General features: G+C 47.7%; 1 protein-coding gene across 6 annotated transcripts in view; it reads right to left on the minus strand.

Annotated features, from left to right (window-relative positions):
• KCNMA1 (potassium calcium-activated channel subfamily M alpha 1) overlaps positions 1-26,283 on the minus strand; it is a 1,447,720-nt gene that overhangs the window by 468,914 nt on the left and 952,523 nt on the right. For all 6 annotated transcript variants that reach the window (XM_085608566.1, XM_085608564.1, XM_085608561.1 and 3 more), the window contains exon 15: positions 12,887-12,996. In XM_085608566.1, coding sequence (XP_085464692.1) covers positions 12,887-12,996 — 110 coding nt within the window. The remainder of the gene's footprint in view (positions 1-12,886; positions 12,997-26,283) is intronic.

Raw genomic sequence — 26,283 nt, forward strand, 5'->3', positions numbered from 1 at the left:
CAGGAAAAGCTTTACAAAGCAATGCTGTAGAGTTCCGGTAGAATGCTGTATGGATAGGCTTCAGGGATAAGGCCATGACCTTTCTGGAAGGGGCATTCTTCTTTGACCTGTGTCGAACTGGGAAAGGAAATAAGGCGGGCTGGATAACGCTTTATTCTACCCGCGTTGGCACATCTTGCCAGGAGTGATTGTCAAAGTTTTTGCCTTCAGCCAGCCTAGATTAACACCCATCCACTCCAAGCTAATTGTTCATGGTGATATTGGGCCGCATTTACACAGCCCAGTATTTGGCCCCTGGGGTTGTCAGTGTCGTGAATTTCTATTTCACTGAACTGGAGGTGTAGCCGGGTTTGACACTAGCAGAAGTTTGGGAGTGCAAGCCTCCACCTAGGGGGTGGCTGGCCGAATTTGATGAACTACTTCAAACGTTTCACAGCACTGCACGTGGGAGAGTGGCAATGCCCTGTGCATACTTCAACCAGACACCCCAGAATGAGTGTCAATTACCTGTGCATACTTCAACCAGACACCCGGGAATGGCATGCCCTCATCTACATGGTAATAATTGAGAGAGCAGAGAGCGACCATACCTCTTGAATTTTGCACTTAAACTTTCTAGTAATGAAAAGGGCTTATCACTTTCTGAAATAAGCATGACCAGAGATGTGCTGCTCTCCACTGACATTTGACAGGTTAATGGGCAAGGCTAGCGGAAAAGCCAGATGTATTGTCATGATTTAAGGCGGACGTGACCGAGGTATTGGCAAGATAGAGACACTGCCAATTATGGGGATATGAACGAAATCATAACTAGGGGCTCACAACAAATTATTTGATAGAAATAAGAAGTTTCCTTTGCAAGCCACGATGTCGGTGCAACGACTTACCTATAGCACAGCAACACCGGTACAACAAGGACTGTAGGCAAACATATTAACTCCTTTCAGCAGCAATAGAGTCCAAAGCTAGCTGCTATTCAACAAGCAAGGAATTGGATAAGCTGTCCCAGTGGAGAGCAAGAAAAGATTGGGATAACAGCGGGACTATTATAAGACTCTATCGTCCAATTTAAGGTAACTTAATTTTCAAGTAGAGAGGCTAAAACGAGGAGATGTTGCTAAGATATGGGCCAGTTTGTAGTAAACAATAGACTAATACGATGTGAAAGGAAGCAAATTTAGGTAACCGGGATGTCAGCTTCTGTTTATATACGTAGGTGAAGTGGTTAACTCACACGTTACCTTCACCCTGCTTATTGTGCTGTAGCTGTTGGGAACACAATTCCAAGCCAGGTGGCACCTAATTTGGCCAATTGGAAAATCTTAATAGGATTGCAGGTCCATAAGCGCCTATTTCACCAATGCCTTGTTACCGATGCCATATTTTCCAGCCTGAGAACCAAATTTAGGTGTTGCTCTTCTCGCCCAGCCTTTCCTTGGAGCCAGGGAGGTGGGAAACGTTCACAAATTTTGGGTCCTCGAGCTGAGCGATGTATCTTCGGCAGCTCAGTCAGTCATATTGGCTTTATCCGGAGTCATGAAAAAAGAATATGTCCATTTAGCAGTTACGTTAAAATGTTTTGTCCTGCTAACGAAATCATGCAATCCCCGCAGCAGCAGCAGCAATTCAGGAACCATGACGCTATCCATACATCACCTTGGTAGACAAAGTGGAAATTAACACCTTAGTGCTAGGATATGAAGGGAATCGATGGATTGACGAATTCAGCTATGGTTCAGTTCTGGCTCCATATGTAGGTGCTAGATCTTCCCATAATTATGTTAGGAAGATCTGCAGTGGCATCGCTAAGAAAGCTAGGAACTCCAGTCACGTCTGAGCTGAGCGGCATTGGGGCCAAAAGACATTCTTTGTTAGTCTGCCCCGGGCTTCTGAGTAATGTTGCAAATTAATGCCGTATATTTACGGTTACAGAACAGGACCCATTATTTAGCCCACTAAAAGCTGGCTCGCAGGGGCAGGGCACCTATAAACAGCGAAGGGAGGAAGGGGGGCTCTGGCAGCGACGGTAGCCTCCCCAGAGCTGTGGCGGAGTTACAGGGAGATCTGGATGCAGACGGGTACAGTAAGGGTACCTCTGCGACAGGCGGTACAGTAAGGGTACCCCTGTCCGGCACAGTAAGGGTGCCCGAGCCAAGGTCCAGGAGCCGAAGGGGGTTCTGGGAAGACCGCGACGGCGCCCCGTTAGTCCTTCGGGTGGTTGGGGGGCCTGACCAACCGGGGGTGTGCCACAACACGCTCCGCCCCTGTCAGAAGGGGCGGGAGTAGGAGACAGATCACGTGACCCAGTGGATGATCTGAAAATAATTATGTGCCACACTGCTGGGCATCGACCCACCGTGTGTGCTGGCTCACCAGGCGGGCGGAGCAGCTAGGGGCTGCTTGCCCTGGATCGCCCGTAAGATAACCCAATTTTATTGTCATACTATGTTGTATGAAATAAACCTGCAGCAGTTCTTCACCCACAAAGAAAGTGTCAGTGTAATCATTGGGTGACGTCTGTGCATGCGTGTTGATTGAAGCGGATGACGGTGTGGTCACTATGTCTCTTTGTTTGATCTGCAGTGTTATACCACGTGGTTGCATTGTGATGCTCTATTGTGTATGCTCGGTGATGTCACTGCATGTGGCTCCTCAGTGACACAACACTGGGTTTGCCCTGTGATATCACAGCTAAGGGATATTCTGTGAATGCCTCTTTTGTTTGATATGCAGTGTTATACCACGTGGTTGCATTGTGATGCTCTATTGTGTATGCTCTGTGATGTCACTGCATGCGGCTCCTCAGTGACACAACACTGGGTTTGCCCTGTGATATCACAGCTAAGGGATATTCTGTGATTACCTCTTTTGTTTGATCTGCAGTGTTATACCACGTGGTTGCATTGTGATGCTCTATTGTGTATGCTCTGTGATGTCACTGTATGTGGCTCCTCAGTGACACAACACTGGGTTTGCCCTGTGATATCACAGCTAAGGGAAATTCTGTGATTGTCTCTTTGTTTGATCTGCAGTGTTATACCACGTGGTTGCATTGTGATGCTCTATTGTGTATGCTCGGTGATGTCACTGCATGTGGCTCCTCAGTGACACAACAATGGGTTTGCCCTGTGATATCACAGCTAAGGGATATTCTGTGATTGTCTCTTTGTTTGATCTGCAGTGTTATACCACGTGGTTGCATTGTGACGCTCTATTGTGTTTGCTCTGTGATGTCACTGCATGTGGCTCCTCAGTGACACAACACTGGGTTTGCCCTGTGATATCACAGCTAAGGGATATTTTGTGATTGTCTCTTTTGTTTGATCTGCAGTGTTGTACCACGTGGTTGCATTGTGATGCTCTATTGTGTATGCTCTGTGATGTCACTGCATGCGGCTCCTCAGTGACACAACACTGGGTTTGCCCTGTGATATCACAGCTAAGGGATATTCTGTGATTGCCTCTTTTGTTTGATATGCAGTGTTATACCACGTGGTTGCATTGTGATGCTCTATTGTGTATGCTCTGTGATGTCACTGCATGTGGCTCCTCAGTGACACAACACTGGGTTTGCCCTGTGATATCACAGCTAAGGGATATTCTGTGATTGTCTCTTTGTTTGATCTGCAGTGTTATACCACGTGGTTGCATTGTGATGCTCTATTGTGTATGCTCGGTGATGTCACTGCATGTGGCTCCTCAGTGACACAACACTGGGTTTGCCCTGTGATATCACAGCTAAGGGATATTCTGTGATTGCCTCTTTTGTTTGATATGGAGTGTTATACCACGTGGTTGCATTGTGATGCTCTATTGTGTATGCTCTGTGATGTCACTGCATGCGGCTCCTCAGTGACACAACACTGGGTTTGCCCTGTGATATCACAGCTAAGGGATATTCTGTGATTACCTCTTTTGTTTGATCTGCAGTGTTATACCACGTGGTTGCATTGTGATGCTCTATTGTGTATGCTCTGTGATGTCACTGCATGTGGCTCCTCAGTGACACAACACTGGGTTTGCCCTGTGATATCACAGCTAAGGAATATTCTGTGATTGTCTCTTTGTTTGATCTGCAGTGTTATACCACGTGGTTGCATTGTGATGCTCTATTGTGTATGCTCGGTGATGTCACTGCATGTGGCTTCTCAGTGACACAACAATGGGTTTGCCCTGTGATATCACAGCTAAGGGATATTCTGTGATTGTCTCTTTTGTTTGATCTGCAGTGTTGTACCACGTGGTTGCATTGTGATGCTCTATTGCGTATGCTCTGTGATGTCACTGCATGCGGCTCCTCAGTGACACAACACTGGGTTTGCCCTGTGATATCACAGCTAAGGGATATTCTGTGATTACGTCTTTTGTTTGATATGCAGTGTTATACCACGTGGTTGCATTGTGATGCTCTATTGTGTATGCTCTGTGATGTCACTGCATGTGGCTCCTCAGTGACACAACACTGGGTTTGCCCTGTGATATCACAGCTAAGGGATATTCTGTGATTGTCTCTTTGTTTGATCTGCAGTGTTATACCACGTGGTTGCATTGTGATGCTCTATTGTGTATGCTCGGTGATGTCACTGCATGTGGCTCCTCAGTGACACAACACTGGGTTTGCCCTGTGATATCACAGCTAAGGGATATTCTGTGATTGCCTCTTTTGTTTGATATGCAGTGTTATACCACGTGGTTGCATTGTGATGCTCTATTGTGTATGCTCTGTGATGTCACTGCATGCGGCTCCTCAGTGACACAACACTGAGTTTGCCCTGTGATATCACAGCTAAGGGATATTCTGTGATTACCTCTTTTGTTTGATCTGCAGTGTTATACCACGTGGTTGCATTGTGATGCTCTATTGTGTATGCTCTGTGATGTCACTGCATGTGGCTCCTCAGTGACACAACACTGGGTTTGCCCTGTGATATCACAGCTAAGGGATATTCTGTGATTGTCTCTTTGTTTGATCTGCAGTGTTATACCACGTAGTTGCATTGTGATGCTCTATTGTGTATGCTCGGTGATGTCACTGCATGTGGCTCCTCAGTGACACAACAATGGGTTTGCCCTGTGATATCACAGCTAAGGGATATTCTGTGATTGTCTCTTTGTTTGATCTGCAGTGTTATACCACGTGGTTGCATTGTGATGCTCTATTGTGTTTGCTCTGTGATGTCACTGCATGTGGCTCCTCAGTGACACAACACTGGGTTTGCCCTGTGATATCACAGCTAAGGGATATTCTGTGATTGTCTCTTTTGTTTGATCTGCAGTGTTGTACCAAGTGGTTGCATTGTGATGCTCTATTGTGTATGCTCTGTGATGTCACTGCATGCGGCTCCTCAGTGACACAACACTGGGTTTGCCCTGTGATATCACAGCTAAGGGATATTCTGTGATTGCCTCTTTTGTTTGATATGCAGTGTTATACCACGTGGTTGCATTGTGATGCTCTATTGTGTATGCTCTGTGATGTCACTGCATGTGGCTCCTCAGTGACACAACACTGGGTTTGCCCTGTGATATCACAGCTAAGGGATATTCTGTGATTGTCTCTTTGTTTGATCTGCAGTGTTATACCACGTGGTTGCATTGTGATGCTCTATTGTGTATGCTCGGTGATGTCACTGCATGTGGCTCCTCAGTGACACAACACTGGGTTTGCCCAGTGATATCACAGCTAAGGGATATTCTGTGATTGCCTCTTTTGTTTGATATGCAGTGTTATACCACGTGGTTGCATTGTGATGCTCTATTGTGTATGCTCTGTGATGTCACTGCATGCGGCTCCTCAGTGACACAACACTGGGTTTGCCCTGTGATATCACAGCTAAGGGATATTCTGTGATTACCTCTTTTGTTTGATCTGCAGTGTTATACCACGTGGTTGCATTGTGATGCTCTATTGTGTATGCTCTGTGATGTCACTGCATGTGGCTCCTCAGTGACACAACACTGGGTTTGCCCTGTGATATCACAGCTAAGGAATATTCTGTGATTGTCTCTTTGTTTGATCTGCAATGTTATACCACGTGGTTGCATTGTGATGCTCTATTGTGTATGCTCGGTGATGTCACTGCATGTGGCTCCTCAGTGACACAACAATGGGTTTGCCCTGTGATATCACAGCTAAGGGATATTCTGTGATTGTCTCTTTGTTTGATCTGCAGTGTTATACCACGTGGTTGCATTGTGACGCTCTATTGTGTTTGCTCTGTGATGTCACTGCATGTGGCTCCTCAGTGACACAACACTGGGTTTGCCCTGTGATATCACAGCTAAGGGATATTCTGTGATTGTCTCTTTGTTTGATCTGCAGTGTTATACCACGTGGTTGCATTGTGATGCTCTATTGTGTATGCTCGGTGATGTCACTGCATGTGGCTCCTCAGTGACACAACACTGGGTTTGCCCTGTGATATCACAGCTAAGGGATATTCTGTGATTGCCTCTTTTGTTTGATATGCAGTGTTATACCACGTGGTTGCATTGTGATGCTCTATTGTGTATGCTCTGTGATGTCACTGCATGTGGCTCCTCAGTGACACAACACTGGGTTTGCCCTGTGATATCACAGCTAAGGGATATTCTGTGATTGTCTCTTTGTTTGATCTGCAGTGTTATACCACGTGGTTGCATTGTGACGCTCTATTGTGTTTGCTCTGTGATGTCACAGGCTGTGACTGCTCTGCGACTTCCCTTTTTGTTTGGTAGGTGATGTCAGCATGTGGTTACTTTGCCTTTTTTGTACTGTTATGTAACAGCGCATGGCTGCCCTGAGACCTTCAATTATGATTGTTCAATGAACCCTTTTGTGTTCGCTCTTTGACCAGCTTACGTTTCTCTGATACCCCCACGGTTTTAAGTGGGCCGGGTCCTGCCTGTTCTCAGGACCGGCACTGCTAAAAAGCAGGTGCTGAGACGGGTCCCTATCGGGCTCCAATCTAGCCCTCACTATCAGGGGAAAAAACAAATCGTAACTCTGCAGCATTTCCACCCTTCACTTCCTTTGATGTAACTTCAGAGAGACTCACTATGGTTCTTTCATAGTCTCATCATGTCAGAACCGAAGCATTTTCAGTGTAATATACAATGAAGCCGTAGTTGGTGCTTATTTATCATGTGCAACTACAAACCATCGGCAAAGCCAATAGTCCTGGCTTGTTGTAGGTGTAATGTTGCTTCTTTTATCCTATATCCGGATGCAATGACAGAAGCAGCAAAATACCAGTCAGGTGGCATATTGTGCTAAGCACAGATTTTTAGCTGATGTGGTATTAACCCACGCCATTAATTACATTGGCCACGCCCATTTGAGAGACCCCCCAGTTTTTTCATCCCACTTAAAGCCCTGAATACCCCTTTGTGATTGCTATGTGATGTATTGTATTGTATTGTAATTGCATTTGTATTGCGCTTACTACCCCTAACAAGGTGTCGAAGTGCTTTTTCAGCGAGTAGCACAATACTCTGGGACCCTTAGAGGATTAGTGTTGAATTAGTATAGTGAAACATGCATGTAAATTTTAAGTGGTGGATAGGTTAGTTATTTAGCAGAGAGACAGAAGGGGAAGAAAGGTTTGCATTCATATAGCACCTGTTACCCCTGATGGGCGTCACAGTATGCAGATTACTTTGTGGTACTCCATTGTGTTTGCTGTGTGATGTCACACCATATGGCTACTCTGCGATTTCCCTTTGTGCCTCCTCTGTGATTTCATCATGTGATTGTTCGGATGTCTCTTTGTGTCTGCTTCGATGGGGTTGATCTGACTTCCCTTTGTATCTGCTCTGTGACGCCAACCCATGCGGCTATTATGGGATTTGCCTTTATGTCTGTTATGTGATGTCCCCCTATGTGTCTATTCTGTAATTACCCTTTACGTCTACTCTGTGATGTCATCACGTGGTTCCTCTGACTTTCTTTTCTGCTGGCCCTGACATGTAACAACAGCATGTAGTTGCCGAGATCCCCCCATGCTATGTGAATTCCTCTTGTCATTTCTCGGTGACGGTACAGTGCATGTCCACATGGTGACATTTATGTTAAGCAATCACTTTTAATGCACTATCCAGAAAATTTCACGACTAAAAGCCGAATGCTGCTGATGTGAAATGAGCAGTTTGTAATGCAAGAGAGACCTCTGCGGCATGTTACCACCTTATGCAGCAGGCTGATTGGTAGATCGTAGCAAAGCTACATTGTCCAGGCAATTTCCGATATGACCACGTCTGTGACGCACTGGGTAATCTCCAAATTCTGTTCTTCCAAGCAGGGACATCTTAAGAATTTTGGGGCCCCGGGGCCAAATATATTTTGGGGGCCCCTGTTCAAAAGTACTTGTAATTTATAATGCATTTTTAGCTCACTGACAACCAACCAAAAATGCTGTACTGCTTTGCGTTAAAGGGAGAGCGTAAAATAACACTATATCTACTAAGCTATGTTGTTCTCTCCCTCAGCGCTGCTTTATTAGGCTACCATTAGAGCAAGGATGTGGGTGTGCTGCCAAGCGTAGGTTTTTTACTGGTAGGAAACCCTTCCAGTACAAGAACTATGCTTTAGTACTTGTAAAATGCAGCACATATGCAAAGTTTGGGAAGTATGGAGAAATAAAACATTTCTCCTACTTAACTCCTTCCTTTAGGAAGTGTATGGTTTTGGTGCAAAACACTGTCTAAAAATGGTAATGGATAATGATGCGTGTCAAAAGCAATGGGTGGCTGAACGCCCATGTGTCACCCAGGGCACGTCCCCTTGACACAAAGTTGCAAAAAGTATTTCATAGTACTACTGTACCTTACTTTGGCTCCAACCTGATTTGCATTGAAAGTAAATACCGCCACAATGCTTTGCGCTGGGTTTGAGTTACAGAAGTAATGCAATCCCCGCCCGAAGGGTTAGCAAATACGAGCCCTAAAGTTCAATACACATCCACCAGAAGGGAAAACAGTACAATTTGAGTTTTCAATATTTTGGTATAGCAACAGTTTAATAGTGTTATTAGAACTAGTCCCATTGGTCCCCTCCCATTACTTATGGGTGAGACTTTGTTTAACTATAAATACAACTTTTTATGGATGTTAAATGGGTCTAAAACTTTTAGCTGCAAAATTTCTGTATAAAACTCCCACATGACCCCATCTCCCCCTTACTAAAGACATAAATGAAAAGAAGTGCACATTTACATTTTAGCAGCAATCCATGTTAAGACTGTTAGAATAAGACAGAATAAGACAGATAGTTCCGGGGAAAAGCTGAGAACAATCTGGTAGGAGCCACCCTAAGGGGATAGAGTTCACTTTGCCCATGCCTTAAAACATCTCTGCTTCCAAGTCTGTGGTATCCTCTTCTTCAACAAGCTTGTCATCTAGGTTGGTGACTCCCTGTCTTGAGCCATTTGATATTTAAGCTGAAACAGTTTTGGACTAAAGAAACCAACCCCAACAGTGCACTCGGGATCTGATAAGGCCGCCTCCCCATCAAACGTACCCCATCCTTCTTCAGCTTCTAGAAACGAGCTAAAATAACCTGTCTTCAGACAACATTTTCTGAGCTCCTGCTGCCAGAAACTTTCTAGGAAAGCATCTTTACAAGGTAGCCCCAGAAGCAAGGCTGGTGCATCAAATAGGCAAAGTAAGGTCTCAGGGTGCTACTACAAGGTTGTGCCAATTTACGAGAAAAAGGACAGTTATTTATAATTTGGGAGCACTTTAGCAGCAAAATTTTATTTTGCCTGCCGTGACTAATAATCCTTCACTGTTCCAACCTAGAATTGTCAAGGTTTATCCATCAAATGCCTCCAAAGGCCTGCTGGAGGAGAACTCTCGCATGGACCACAAATTCACACACTTTACTTCACCCTCAATTATACCCCCATTATCCACCACTCCATTAAAAATGTAAACCTGTTTAATTTACTTCTATGTATGTGTGTCATTCCTTGCTACACTCCTCTGGGTAATGTTGTGCTCCTTCAAGACTAGGTTCACCCTTTACAAATGCTGCAAAATGAAAACATGGTGTGTGCTGATCAGCTCTAACATGTACTCACACACAAAATGTTGTAATAAATAGGAATAAAGTGTGCACAAACAAAAACAGCCAAATAAAAAAAAACTGTCTAGGACCATGTCTAATTTTATGGGTTTAAATTTAAAACACATCCCAAAGGTAATATGCTAAAGCTCCTTACACGTGTCATCTGTTTTATCGCCTGTGCATCTTCCTCAGATGTATAACCTTGATTTAATTTCCAGAAGTTGGTACAATCCAATAATGTGCTACACTTAGGCACTAATGGAATTGCTCATTCATATTGTTTACACAGAAAACTGAGAAAAGCCATGGTGAATAGTGGACAGGTCAATCCTAATTTAAAAGCCAGTGCTACAGGTACGTAACAACGCTCTTTTGCCAAAGAATCTTGCTCAGATTCGAACCATTGAACAGTGGAGAAAACAAAACAGTGAATACTACTTTGAAATGAGGTCTTCTTGGAAGCCACCAAACTAATCAAGCCAATCTGTGAGCGTTGCTTGACCATGGAGCAGTGCATAATTTGAGCCGGTGGTTTCCGGTGCTCAGCTCCGGTACTTAATCATCAACACTGGCGCTTTTCATGAGCACCATTTATGGTATCATGGGGAGATTAAGGGATTTGCCCAGAATCACAGGATATTGAGCTGGCGCCGAGATTCAAAAGTGGTTTCTCAGTTATGAAGTCGGCAGCTCTGGCCATTATGCCACATCCTCTCCTTCACTTTTATGGTTAGTAGTTGGTTCTGTTTTAGGCGGTGCTAACAGGAGAAATAGGCCAGTGAAGCTGCCTCCTGGCAAGAGCCCCAACACTTATGTTTTTTACAAATTAACCACTGCCGCGGAGTCCGTGGTAGTAGCAGAATCATGCTAAGAGTCCATCGAGAAATATGTAGCTTCCATGTGGCAACACAACAGACGTACCACAGGGTGATATTACAAAGAGTAGATATTGTAAACCTCTTCCTTGTGAAATGGACCGAGTAATAATAAGATAGAACTAGAACTACTCACAAAATACTACACAAGTCACAGTCTGTCAAGATATTGATGGGAGTCCAGAGACAAGCTCGAGTTAGAGTGAGCACAGTGATTCAATTTTCCGTCAGGGTAAGGGATCACTGATCACCTCATGGGGTTCTGCAACCTCTAGAGCAGAGGTTGATGGTAGTTGTGGAGATGCCAAAGCCTAAGGGAGGCGACGGCATGGTACTCCTATGTTTATTCAAATCATCAGCAGAGAGACCATTGGAGCTCCTTGCATTTTCAGACAAACAGCTTGTAATCACTGTCTCATTAATGGAATGCTGGACAGACCTTACACATTTCCTACCATTGTTGTGAAACCCTGGATTCCCTCTCATTCATAGTGCACATGGTCATTGCCCCACAGGCCCAGCACTCTTTCCCAACCATGTCAAACCGAGAAAACAGAACTGCCATTTCCCCCTAGTGCATGTGCAGCTTTGGAAAGAGTGACTTATGGCCTGTGCAAGCAAAGAGGGAAAACAGATGTCTACGGAACAAAGGCGGATATTTACAAAAAATGTCGGAGCGCGGCACTACTCCAAAATTGCTAATACCATGCTCCAACATTTTTTAAACGTAGAGATGCACCGTAATTACAACAATTCGCTGCACCCCTGCATTTCCCCTAGCACTGGTGCTAAAAAAGCTGCCTAGCACCAGCGCTGGCACCCTTACGACATGTTGGAAGAGCGCCTGCACTGCAGGGGTGATTGTTTATGTGCAGGAAGGAACACTTTTCAGCACATAAACAATCTTTACAGATGATTTGCTCTTTCTATGTGTGCTGCCGAATGCAAAATACGAGGAAAAATAAAACATTTCTCCTTGTATTGCCTATTTAAGACCAGGTATCTCCTGGTCTTATTTTTGGTGCTGCCCCATACCTTGTAAATATGGGGCAGCGTCAAAAAACAATGGGTGTTGCGGCGGAACGCCCACAGCAACACCCATTGCCCGTTCCCTTGCGGTAGCAGACTGCTGAGGTAAGGAGCATATTTATAAGGTGGCGTTAAGCCATGTTAAGTGGCTGAATGCCACCTTGTAAATATTGGGTTGAGAGCAATGCCACCAGAGCGTCAAAAAAAAGTGTTGTTAGGGGCTTGTAAATATGCCCCAAAATCTCTTGTCAAAAAGCCTACCTCCTCAACCAAAAGGCAATTCCTGATAGGACAGTAGGAGAATGGCGGAGCGGAAAACATTTCTGAATGGGAAGAAAAACAAATAAAAATGGTGGAAGAAAGAAGGCTTCTAAAAATCTGATCAGCAGTGAAACACAAACAAGTTAAGACAAAACATAATGCATTCAAGAACCAACCATGAGAGTTTCAAAGATGAGGAACCAGATGACCTTCATGGAGCGAGAAAGAGTGGTTTTGTTGCGGTCTGGAGGCTAAGACAGGGCTGAGGATAAGTGCGCAGCTGCAGATAATTTAGGTTTGTGTCCTTTCTCTGCACTCCAAATTATTATGCATGGCCTGAGCTTCAGCTCCTTTGACCAACATGGGGGCATATTATCAAGAAACGGCGTTAAAATTATCGCCGCTTTAGCGGCAGAAAATGGCCGCTAAAGCGGCGATAATGGGCTTGATAATATGCCGTAGAGAATTCCCATAGAAGCCCATATTCTGGTGTCATCATGGGCTTCTATTGGAATTCTCTGCGGCATATTATCAAGCTCATAATCGCCGCTTTAGCGGCAGTTTTCTTCCGCTAAAGCGGCGATAATTTTAACGCTGTGCTTGATAATATGCCCCTTAATTGTTTTCAGAAACATACAGTTGCCAAAATGAACGTATAGTATAAGCATCTACTTACTCACAAACTGCCGGGAAAGACAGACCCACAAAGGCACTAGAGAGATATTCTGTATACATTTCATTTGCCACTCCTTCCAGGTAGTATTTCTGCCACGTATCTTCCTCAATCTGGAAAAAAGAATAGGGAGAAAGGACTATCATCAGCCCATGTATTTTGGAACACTTCATTTCTGTTTTTCATAGTCCTGAGTTTTCTTCTGACTAAAATGAAAGAAAGGTTACTTTCCTGTACCAACAACTCTCCAGCATTAGAGATGGAATGCTCCAATAACTTTGGCGAGAATCCTTGAAGGATTGATTGAACACCGTAAGCAGAAGCCCCTCGCTTGTGTTCATAAGCAACCCGCCTGCTGAAGATCCCTTTATGTCCTCGAGAACAGAGCATGAATCCCTTGCCCTGGACGGCCATTTTATTTCTTGTTTTGAGCATGAACAGGTGAGTATTCTGAGAAAAAGTGCTGGTGATTATTAAGGATAACTCTGGTGGAAAATATTCACAATTAGCATTTTCATCTCTCATGTTCAGCTATATAAAAATGTGCCTACTTTGTAACTAACCAGTGCCCATCTATTGTAGGCGGAGTTCACAGAAAGGATCTACGTTAATGTTTTTAAGTACATACCTGACACAATATCCAAGGTCATTGTTTGAGGAAATTATGACCCAGCATACATTTTTCAGTTCTTCCAGTGCTACATTTTGTCTAAAGTATACCTTCTAACAGGAGTGTTTGAAAACCAGGAAGTGGGTCAATCTATAGTCGGCTTCCAAATGTATTTGTTTATTTAGTTATTTTCTTTTTGGGTAGATCACTATCTTGTGACTCAGTCCAATCCGTGATCTGTATTTATTTTACAAGACTAAGCACCTCAAGGTGAACTAAGGGTGAACTGTTTCAAAACAGCTTCACTTGTCATAGTGCAACAAAAAGATACAAAGTTTTGCATTTATTTGCCCAAAAACAACCATCGTGGAACAGTGTGGCATATAAATCATGTAGAATTTAGTTTGTTGGAGCAGAACGGCTTCTGGAAAAAAACGTAATAGAAACAGTTTAATTGGAGCAACATAGGAGTATCACAGTCAGTGGCATAATGCTTGGGTTTAAGTTCAGTGGCACACCAAGTGTGCCACAGGGAATAAGGCAAGAAAGGAAGACGGCCACTGATCAGGTTTGGTTTTGAAAGACTTCTATAGCTTAGATGTAGAGAGCCCTGGTGTCCCTCAGCCCGGACGCCGCTACAGATAGTGCACCAGTCCTGTGCACGGAACCCCTAGAGGGGTAGTTAATCCACCCCCATGCCCCGCTGTGTGCTATTGTTTCAAAAGCTATTGCTATGGAGCTCACTTTAATGTGCTATTTTTAAAAAACTTATTTCATGTCGTTCAAGCAGTGGCGCCTGTTCCCAGAAGCCATTCTTTGCCATTATGTAACATCGGGCATATTTCATTCATCCGTGCCTGTGCATGTTCATGGCCGTCAGTTACGCTAGTGCTGTATCTTTGTGTAGATTTACACAAGAGCCAAACCTTTATGTCTGAGTGTGCAAATCTGCACTGAAATGGCCTCAACGATGGTGATCTTGATGCATAGTTGCACAATAACCAAGCCCTTGTAGTTTATGGAAAGACTCTACTATGTCTCGTGTATCAATCCTACGAAAATTTCACATTCACTGCACAGTCAAATCCCAAAAATCACCTAGAAGCCTACGAATAAAGGAATGGCGATACAGAACAACACTATCTATTTGCTGACATGACACAACCGTAATGTTAACAGATTAACTCTGGATGAGGCATTGAAGGCATCCATCGCCCCCCACCCGCGCACCACGCTCCCCATTCAGAGAGCACACCCCACGGGTGCCCCTGCACTCGAAAGATGGATGGAGCACAGATGGCCTGGAAACCTGAATGAGAAATCAATTAAGACAAATCAGCTCCCATTGATGGATTTCCAGGATGCAGGCGCCATTAAAGAGATCGACACACAATGGTTGCGATGAACAGCGATGATGGATGGTGTCCAAATGGCTTTACTCCCAGAGAGCCACACTGTACGGAAGAGCTGGAGGTAGGCCAGAAGCTAATAAGCCCTGATTGAGAGGTACTGCATCATACACCACATTTTGTTGTTTAGGAAGGGCACCTCCATGATACACGGATAAAAGATATCTTAGTATCACTGTTGACGTGAAACATTACAAATTTAAGTGACTGAACAAATCTCTAAGATGAAGCGTTCCAAAGCAAGGGGCAAGTGTTTCATTGAAAGCGGAGCAGCTGAAAGCGGTCGGTGGGAGGCAGGTACATACAAGGGTACATGTGGTGGCCCTTGTACTGTTGGTGTTACTCCTGCCTTTATCCAAACTCAAGGACTGTCCAGGCTGCTAGGCTGCGTATGAAGGTCATTTTCTCTCGGGCACAAAAATAGGCTATAAAAGAAGCCTTGGATGAGTAAGATCAACACTTGCAGATGTACATGAGTATTTTCTGCCATAAACTTACATTTACGTCCGAAAATACAATTGTAAATAGGGCCCTATGTGTATAGGCGAGAAAGTAAAACAAGAGAGAGAAAAACAAATCATACATTTTTTTTTAAAAAAGACAAACATTATGGACATTTAATAAAAAACGGAGTGAAATTGGCAAGTCCATCTTGCAATTAAGAAATCACATGAGAACTTTATTTTGCTTTTCTTTCCTCGCAACCCTTCCCTCAAGCTTATGTGAAAAAGGACACCATGTCACAACATTGCTTTCAAGACAGATTATTGTATCCTCGATTGAAACAAGAAATGCACGTGTTTAAAAAAAAAAAAAAAATTCAACATGCTATAATTTTTCAAACCCTGGAGAAAATATTCCAACCTGTTTTCCCACATAGATTTAGTCACTATGTTCCAGTGGACAGTGGCATTATGCCTACTCTTCATTTATGGACTTTTGTATAAAACTCCTGATCTATTGAAAAGAGATTTCCTGGTCTGATTTTATATTGTTAAAAAGCTTATTTTAACCGCTGATGGCGCTCTTTGGGTAAATTCAGGAGTGAGCATAGGAATATGAGAAAAAGATGGTTGTTTTCTTTTCTTTTGATGATGAAGAAATGATTCAAAGGCCAAATATGACCTTGGGGAGTGTCTCTTAGAAAGTCAGCTTAGAAAGTAATGGAGCAGTTATACAGGGTTCGGCCATTGAATCTTCTATTAAACAAGCATTTACAATGCAATGGTCTCGGCATTGTTAAAGTTACAGCTATTGGCATTGCTCATGACATTATTTTTGTTTATGTTTTTGTTTTTAAAACATTTAACCCCTTCGCTGCTGCGGACATTCCGCTGCAGCGCTGGGGGGGGCAGGGGGGCAGCGCGGCGGGCCTGTGCTCATGACGGAGCCGCTCCGTCATGAGCCACAGTTGAGCTGTGCTCATGACGGAACGGTTCCGTCATGACTCCGCCCATTTGCGTTGTCCCCTCGCACAGGCGGGGAAACAGCGCCGCGCAGGCGGAGCGGCCGCCAACAGGATTGTCATGACGGAACCGTTCCGTCATGAGCACACGCCAACCGTGGCTCATGACGGAACGGTTCCGTCATGAGCAGGGAAGGGGTTAAAGAAACGGCATTGTTATTTACAATGTCAATAGCTTAATCACTCTTAAATGCGAGACCTATTGCATTTGCAGCCACACACAGAGCCACACACACAAAGCCACCCACACACACAGAGCCACCCACACAGAGCCACTCACATAGAGCAACCAACACACAAATAGAGCCACCCACAGAGCCACCTACACACACGCAGTAGCCCACTGACCTATTTACATTATGTGCACTTTGTGATCTGCATGGTACATGTTCTTTGCTGCAGGCACATTAACCCTATGTGCTACCTTTCCAGGAGTCAAAACTTCCACTAGACAAAACTCCGATCTCTCTCTAGGAAGAACATTAAACACCAGAGTCATCATGACATTTGTATTGTTGCCGAAAATTGCTGGAGGCCAGGAAGGAGGCAGCAAGCGCTTTTAAAACCTTTATTTACTTTCAAACATAATGTCTCCACCCAAAGTCAGCGCCCGGTCACACCGGTTGCACTGCCCTAGAGCTGGCCCTTCTCAAGGGTCCTGTGACCTCAGTGACAGAGTCACTGTTGTTCTTGGCTGTGCTGCTTCATAGGCCTGCTAGCAAGACTGGAGGTGAACTTCAGTATGGATTGTGGTGGATAAACCTTGAAGGTTAACCCAGACTTGCCAGTGCTAGGGTCCACCTGCTGGTGCTTAGACACCAGCGCTTCTAAGGTCTTGCGAAGCCTTCTAAGGTCTAGCATGGGATTGTGCTCTCTCAGGAGAGTCGTCTGGTGGACTGGTTATTAAGGCTGAACCTGGTTCCCCAGTTCCAAATTCAGCAGCTCTGGCCATAGTGCAACATCGTCTCCCCCACTGAACACCATACTGTCCCACTGAGAAAAACTCACACTGCCTTCAACTACAACCCAATTGCTGCCGGCTATAAACACCTGGATGAGGCTCAATTTAAATGACGCAATAGACAAGAGCCTACAAAAAAAAGTTACATCATCCTGGAAAAAGCAAACACTCATAGGGGAATGCTAAATTTAGCAAACCATGTGAAATGCAAGCAGGAACAACATTGTTACCTTAACGCTTTTACACTCACTATTCAGAAATCAGTGAGTGCTTTTGCCTGAAAGGGGCCTTGAATGGTTCCATTTCAATGTCCATTGCTGATATCCTTACAAGACGTTAGCAGTATGGTAAAAAGACCACATCCCTGGATGCAGAGCCGCAGTACACATTTTGTTTTCCAATCCACACTTTGCAGTACCTCCAGGATTAGTGCACTAGTTGCAAGCCCCGGGAAAACAAAGACAAGAAAAAAAAAATAGCACTTCACTGGCAAACTCTGTAAAAGTGACGCTAATGTGTTTGGGTGTGAATAAAATCAATCTGGCCAGTTTGCTACCACTGTCTTACTTTATTTAGTTATTTTTCATATTTTTAACCTTTTATTCCAGATGCTGCACCTTAGAATTAAAATACGACATTTCCAGCAAAAATGATTTTCTTTTTTGGATCCATTTCACAGGGGAGCAAATAAAAGAAAGTAGAGGAAAGAGAGTGGGAACCCCATCTTGAAGTCAAGCTTTTCAGTAAGAGAAGAACTACTAGACAGAAAGAGAGGGAAGAATGAAAGAGGGGGTGGGGCAGCTGAAGCGGCAAAGCAGAAGCGGACACTGTGTTTTTCTTCTCTAAGTAAGAAGGAAAAGACAGAGTCCTGTTACTTCTCTGCCGCCCGTGAACCACAGATTTTAAGAGGTCAGGATTCGTGGCATAGCTTTGATTTGTATGAACAAAACACATGTCGAGGAGGAGCCTAGCGCGCATCCAAGATGGTCGCGTGAGCACAGGGCTCCCCGGACCCTTTCTGCTCCTCGGAATAAATCCTGATACTATCCTGAGTTGGTGTATGGAATCTGAGAGATGAAGACCAGCTGACTATATATCTCTTTTCAAAATTCTAATCGGACCTGGGAATCCTGAGTTATCGTCGCCGGAACTTTTGGGACCCACCCGACGGAGGTGGCCGGGGTGGAGGTGACCCGTGGGGCCGGGCTGCAATTGAACAACAGCGGCCTCAGCGCGGTGCCAGTTACCGATTCAGCACTTTCGGTTTCGATTTTGGCCTTCAGGAGATCAGCTGGCGTGCGTGCTCAGGGTGGCGAGGTGCCTCTTGGGCCTCTGCCCGAGGTTTGCTTCCATCTGCTACTGGCGGGTCTGACGCCTCCGACCCCTACACCGACAGTCTGTGGTCCTTTCACTGGCACCCGTGCACCCCTTGATCGGAGGTCCCATTGGGTGACGGCGCTCACATGGCGGGCAAAGGGGGTCCGGAGGGGCGCAAGACCAAGGCTTCACTACGCGGGGGAGCGGTCCAGAGCAACAACATGGACCGCTATACCCAGGGCAGGGGGTCCCCTGGCGCTGCTGGCCTCTCCCCGGATGCTGCGGGGGGAGGCACGACCGTCGCTGCGGAACCTTCCCTACAGGACATTATGGGCGCCATCGAGGGCATCAGGGAAACTATCGCGACGCAATATGAGGCCCTGGCCCGTAAGATCGACACTGTCGCGATCGACGTCACCCTGATTCGGGCCGACCTCTCTAAAACCAACGAGAAGGTCCAGGCCCTTGATACACGGACCTCCACCCTGGGTGCGGAGGTGTCGGATCTGCGGGCCGCGCTTGGGGACATTAGAGTGGTCAACGACCATATGGCCCGGCGGCTTGAGGACTTCGAGGGACGGGCCCGACGCAACAATATCCGTATCATTGGGGTACCGGAGTCCTCCGACAGCCGCCCGGTGGACCTCGTGGTCGAGGAACTTATCCTGCAGCAGCTGTCCCCGGTTGGCCTAAGTAAATTCTTCGCTGTGGAGCGGGCCCATCGAGTTCCTGGCGGCCGGCCGCGGGCGGGGGCCCCCCCGAGGCCTATCGTGGCTAAACTGTTCCACTACAGGGACCGCGATGCTATTCTGCAGGCTTCACGGACCCGTGGCCCGGTCCGCTACGAGAACTCGACCATCAACTTTTACCCGGACTTCACGCAACTGGTCCAGAAACAGCGGATGGGATTCCAAGGGGTGAAGCGCCGTCTCCGCGAGCTAGGCCTGAAGTATTCGATGCTCTACCCGGCGAAACTGCGAGTGGAGCATGGAGAGCGGACAGTCTTTTTTGACACTCCTGTGGCCGCAAGTGACTGGCTGGACTCGCTGCCGGACCGGGGCGGCCGGCCCGGGCCCTCTGGGGGCACCGCAGGTGACGGGTCCCCTTAGACTGACCTTTGGTCCTTGCTTTTGCGTTTTTGCACTGTACAGTTGGGTCTTACTTCTTTTGCATACTGTGTTTTACCAGGACCCGTGAGGGGTGCGGGCGGGTTCGGGTCCCTTTCCTCCTCCGGGGTCTTTTTGTAGAATGGGGTTAGTGGGGCGACAGGCACACTGCAAGTTGGGGGGGGTCTTAGGCCCGCAGGGGTGCAGGGTGGGGGGCGGTGGACTTGGGGTGGGGTTGGGGGGGAAGAGGGGTTGTTTAGTTGTGTGTTTTTTGTTTACAGGGCGAGGAATTGATTTTTATCCATATTTGGGAGCGGTGCTGCGGGCTGGGGGCCTCTTGATCGATTGGGGGGGATGGGGGGAGACGGGTTGAGGCTTATGTCGTGGAACGTCAATGGGTTGGGGGACCGTATTAAGCGGGGTGTTGTACTGCAATATTTGCGCCGTTTGACTCCTGATGTGGTGTTTCTCCAGGAGACGCATTTGGTCGGCAATGTCTGCCATGCGATGAACAGGGGGGGATACCGCCTCGTAGCCCATTCTGGTTTCACAACTGGCTCCAGGGGGGTGGGCATTCTCCTGCGAACCTCCCTTCCGGTGGAGATCACGAGGATAGTCTCGGATGACAGAGGGCGCTATGTGTGTCTGATTGGGAGGTGGGAGGGGCAGCCCCTTACCCTGGTTTCAGTCTACGTCCCCCCGGGCCTCCAAAACTCCACCTTTGCTGATTTGGGTCGAATGCTGCTTGACCTCCCGGACGGCCTCCTGCTCATGGGCGGGGACTTTAATTCTGTGGTTTCGGGTGAACTGGATCGTCACCCACCGAGGACCCTCCCCGCTGCCCAGTCATGGCTGGGTGGGATGTTGGAGACCTTCGGCTTGGTGGATAGTTGGAGACTAATGCATCCGACCCAGTGCCAGTTCACCTTTCACTCGGGGGCACATGGGAGTCTCTCTAGGTTAGACTACTTCCTTATGCCAGCGGCGCAGACTGGTCGGATTCGAGAGGTCAGACACCTGGCGCGTGGTATCTCCGACCATTCTCCGCTGTGGCTTCTCTTTGACACCGGGTCGCGGTCCGCAGGGCGGATAGCTCCCATTAACCCCTGGTACCTGCGGGACCCTGTGACTCGTGACAGCCTGGTTAAGGCCATGGACCAATACTTCAGTGAAAACGAGGGGTCGGTGTCGTCTGCGTTGTCCCTTTGGGAAGCCTTTAAAACTGTTATACGCGGACACGCCCTCGCCCAGATAGTGGTGGCCAAGAAGGTTAGGAGCGAGGCGGTGGTGAAGCTGGAGACTGACGTCTCGGGGCTGGAGTCGGCCTTGGAGGCGAATGTTACTCCGGATGGGCTACATGCCCTTAGCCTGAAACAGTTCGAATATAGGTCCCTGGTCACTGACGCGGCCAAAATTATGTATAGGGAGCAGCAGGGCCGATTGTATGACGCGGGGGACAAGGCGGGAAAGTTGATTGCGTGGCTGGACAAAAAGGAGAGAGTGAATCGTGTGGTCCCCGAGTTGCGTGCTGCGGATGGTGGGTGTGTGACTGAGCCGGATGAGATTGTGGAATGCTTCGCTGACCACCTCCGGGCGGTGTACTCCCCGGTGACTGACAGGGACGAGGATGACTCTCGCCTGCTACTGAGAGATATTGCTCTGCCCGGCCTGTCCGTTGAGGACCGGGAGCGGCTGGACGCCCCCTTATCGTCGGATGAAATAGCGACCGCGATTCGTTCCCTTCGCTCGGGCAAGGCTATGGGTCCTAACGGTCTGCCCATTGAACTATACAAATTGCGTCCTGATAAGCTTGCGCCCTTCCTCGGCCGCATGTTCCGCGACTCTCTTGCGGCGGGTTCCCTTCCGGCCGACCAGCGCTTGGCCACTATAGTCGTTCTCCCCAAGGAGGGCAAGCCGCGTGACCGCTGTACCTCTTACCGGCCTATTTCACTGCTCAATGCGGAGCCTAAAATCCTGGCGAAAGTCCTGGCCAATCGATTGTTGAGTGTCGTGTGCGACCTTATTCATCCGGACCAATGCGGCTTTATCCCGCACCGCAACACCGCTCTTAACTTGCGGCGTCTGCACGGGGTCCTCGCCAGGGCGGAGCTCCTCACCGAGCCGGCCGTGCTGGTCTCTTTGGATGCCACGATGGCATTTGACACTATTGAGTGGCCATTCCTCTGGGCCGTCTTGGATAAATTCGGCTTTGGAGCAGGATTTATTGGCTGGGTGCGGCTCCTTTACACGGGGCCCATGGCTCAAGTGGTGGTGAATGGGCGGGTCTCTCGGCCCTTTGCCCTCGGCAGGGGCACGAGGCAGGGGTGCCCGTTGTCCCCGTTGCTTTTTGCTCTCGCCCTGGAGCCACTCGCTGCCTGGCTCCGTTGGGAGCCCTCGCTTAGAGGGATCCGGTGGGGCCCGGGCTTTGAAGATCGGGTCTCGCTGTATGCGGACGATATTCTTCTATATCTCACCTCACCGCGGCAGTCACTCAACGTCCTCTTTGACGTTCTGACCTCCTTTGGGAACAATTCGGGTCTCACGATCAATTGGTCTAAATCCTGCGTTTATCCCATCGCTGGTGGTCCTCCTCTCTTGCCGCCTCGGCTCCCGATCCAAATATCTCTGAGCGGCTTTAAGTACCTGGGGATATACGTTTCGCTGGACCCGGTGGCTCGCTACGAGCAGAATCTTCTGCTTCCACTTCGGCGACTGCGTGAGGACACGGCCCGGTGGTGCAGGCTGCCCCTGTCCCCGCTGGGTCGGGCCGCGCTGTTTAAAATGATGTCCCTTCCCAGGTTCCTCTATGCACTCCAGAACTCCTTCGACGTTATCCCAGTGGCCTACTTTCGGGAGGTGGAGAGCCTGCAGAGGAGACTGGTGTGGAACGGCCGGGCGCGTATTGCCCTTGCTAAGCTCACTCTCCCCTGGTATGACGGGGGCATCGCGCTTCCTGACATTCGCAGGTACTATTGGGCCTCGCAGCTATCTGCCATTAATCACGCCATGTATGCGCCCGGCTTGAATCCGGCGTATGAGATGGACAAGTTCCTGCTTCCCGGCGGGAACTACAACAGGGCACTTTATTCCCGCCTGGCTGACCGGACCCTTACGGGTCCTACCAAGATTGCTGTGCGGACCTGGAGGGCTGCCACTGCGGCCATGGGCTGGAGTGAGCGAATGACATGTGCTACTCCCTTGTTTGCCTCCGACCGCCTGGGCAGCTTGTGGACCACCAAGGGGTTTGACCAGTGGGACACGATTGGTATCAGCAAGGTGGGAGACCTGTGGCACAAGGGCACGGTCAAGACTTTCGCGGTGCTCCAGGCCGAATACGAGCTGACCGACAGGGAGTTCTTCCGCTACGCCCAGGTTCGACACGCCCTGCTTTCGGTCTTCGGGGAGGGGACCAAGATCCCTGTTTCCTCGCCCCTCGAGGACCGCGTACTTGACGGACACGTCCCTGATAGTACTATTTCTTTAATTTATAAAAAATTGATTAATCACCGGGCGGATCTCCTGGTGCGCCTTCGGGAGGCTTGGACTGGGGATGGGGTCGAATTGGATGACGAAGACTGGCAGTCTGCACTGTCGTCCCCCAAGGAGGTTGCCATTCCGGCTCGTCTCCGGTTGGTACAGCTCAAGATTCTCCACCGGGTGTATGTTACGGGTCCGCGCTTGGTCGCGATGGGATTTTCCGACGACGGGCTCTGTAAACGAGGCTGCGGGCTCAGCGCCACCTTTCTTCATATCCTTTGGGAGTGTCGCGAGGTGGCGGACTATTGGCGCCGGGTCCACACGGTTATGGGACAGGTCACCGGGGTTGTACTGCTGCCGGAGGTGCGTCGCTGTGTCCTGAATGTGTGGGAGCCCAATGACTACAACGCGGCTCAGACTCGGTGGGCGGCCCTAGGGAACATGATTGCCAAGAGGGATATAGCGCAACTTTGGGGCGCTCAACGGCCGCCCACCGTGTCAGTATGGAAGGAGAATATGGACTGGTGTATGTTTCGGGAGAAGACAGTGTATGTGGCCCGTGGCAAGCCGGGGGCATGGGGTAGAATTTGGGGTCAATGGAACGCGTATCGCGGAGGCATCTGTACGCCCCCCCTGGTGGATACTGATATCGCCTTGTCCCCCTGACCCTTGACGGCTCCTGGCGCTTTTTGTAACAACTACATAGGGACGTTCATCTCCCTTGACCCCCCTCCCCCCCCCCCCTCCGTCCCCGGCCTCCCGGTACTCCTCTCTTTAGCGGATTGCTCAAATGTTCTGACTGGAGTTTCCCGGGGGGAGCCTGAACCGCACTGGTATCCCTCGTAACTCGCCTTTTGCTTTTATTGTTTTTCTTTTTGTTTCTGTTACTGTTGGACTGACGCTTGCTGTTCTTCGAGAACTATCTTGAACCACTGCGGGGCAGTGCCCTGGGAACGGACTGCAACCTCGATATGTGTTTATTTCCTTATGTACCTAGCGGCCGGCCCGGGTGGTTGTAGGCCCATACTTGTGACCGAATTGTTGCTCAATAAAAACTTTTTCAAAAAAAAAAAAAAAACACATGTCAAATTATCATAGCTGTAGAGGGCTGGCAACTTTAGACCCGAGGCCTCAGTCTCCAGCACTTTAATCGAAGTTTCATCAGGTCGCCGACAAGACAGTTTAAGTTTTGTTTATATTGGAATCTAGTAATTTTTCATAAAAGAAATTCCGTGCTGGGAACAGCAGAAAGCACCACTGAGAAATTCAGTGGGACAGGCTTTATTTACAGACGTGTGTTGAGTATAGTTGTATTTTGTAAGATTGTGAGTGGTTGTAACATTGTGTGGGAGACACGGCTGTTCTCTTTCTATGACTTTATCACGGCGAGGAGCATGTCCGAGCTACACAGGTGAAGTCAAGCATTCTTTCTAAATAGGTGACATTAAATGCTCATCGGTGGGATAAAGTGTCACTCAACGCCACTCATCACCTATTGAAATGTCACACATGCGCGTACGAAAATTATGAAGTTGTCACACATGGGCAACCTGAAAACTTGGCAGCTGTGAAAGATTCTCCAGAGAGTGCCAATCCCCGGGCGTGGGCACCAATGACGCGCACACCAAGGACCCCAAGCAGATGCCCCGCCAGCGCCATGGGGCCCAGAAGACCTTAGCCCTTGGCAACAAGTCCCCCTCCCCCTGCTATCAGGCGCCAGACCCAGGCAGTTCAGGCCGCCAACTCCATTACCATCCAGAAAGGGAAAATGCTCCCCACTGCCAACGCCGAGCGCCAGGAAACGCCGAGCTCTAAGAGATAAGCCTTGCAGCAAGTAAGAGGCGACCCCACGTCCCGCTCCGTTCCGACCACGCACAAAATGGGCGAACCTTCCGATGTTAAAAAAAAAAAAACACGCCCACCACGTGTAAAGGGGGCAGGGAGTAAAAAACGAGAAAGACGCGAAAAAACACACCCCCGAAACCGAAAAAGACGGGGCTTGTTTCGAGAGACAAAGCTCTTCTCCAACGGCTGACCAGCATTTAAGAGGCCAGCCAATGGAGAAGAGGGGAGAAGAGAGGCGGGTTCAAGCCCCACTACTACAAAACGTTAAATCTCGCAAGCGAGACAGCGCAAACGCAGCCTTCGCTAGCCAAGACCTAAAAAGGTAGGTGGTCTGTGCATCCACTATACCTCTGCAAAAAGTAATTTAATTGTGGTTTAAGCTGAGGAAAAGACAACCGTACTAATGCGTCTGTGAGTGTCTGTCATGATATTTCAGTTCATTCCATCTGAAGTTCGGACTCCGTAAATACGCCATAGCAGTGGGTGATATAGCCCAGTGCACATCAGAATATCACTGACTGTGCTCTACATTGGTTGAAGTCTAGTGACCAGTGTCTGTTTTATTCTGATGAGGGACCTTAAAAAGTAAGAGTGCTACAGCAACACTTTTCTGACTGCGAAAGTGAGCAGCACCACTGGCAAAGCTTGTTAGGTACAAGGGATGACCTACAAGCGCTAAAAGAAAAACTCAGGCTTACTTTGGGTTTCATGGGCAATGAAAAAGCCCAGGCTCCTTCCCTTTCATTCAGAAGCATATCACCAAATGTAGGTACAGTGAAGAATTCATCAAGAGTAGAATGCAGGTGACTTCAAACAACAAAGCTCTACAAAATGTTATTTCTTTCAGTTTACCAAGGCTCAGTTCTAAAGGGGAGTATATGAGTGGCCGTTCGGTTTGGAGTGCGTTATGATACACGTGGATTATAGAGAAATTTTAGTTAGTTCAGATAACATTAGGAGATAAAAGTGCATTGTTTGTATTGGACACAAATTGTCAGGTATGATGTTTTAATAGGCGACATACGTGTTTTGAAAATACAAGTTATGATGCATTCTTTGTGGACCCTACTGCTTGTATGGACATTGAAGGGTAAGCAGACTCTTCTTGTTTAGGTCTGGGCTTTGAGTCAGCTTTAGCTGTCCCACGAGACTATTGTTTTTCTCCAAAATAGTGTTAAAATGGCATTTACATTTTGCTTCTGCCCACCAC

Source organism: Triturus cristatus, chromosome 1_2 (assembly GCF_964204655.1).
Source record: "Triturus cristatus chromosome 1_2, aTriCri1.1, whole genome shotgun sequence".
Lineage (NCBI taxonomy): Eukaryota > Metazoa > Chordata > Amphibia > Caudata > Salamandridae > Triturus > Triturus cristatus.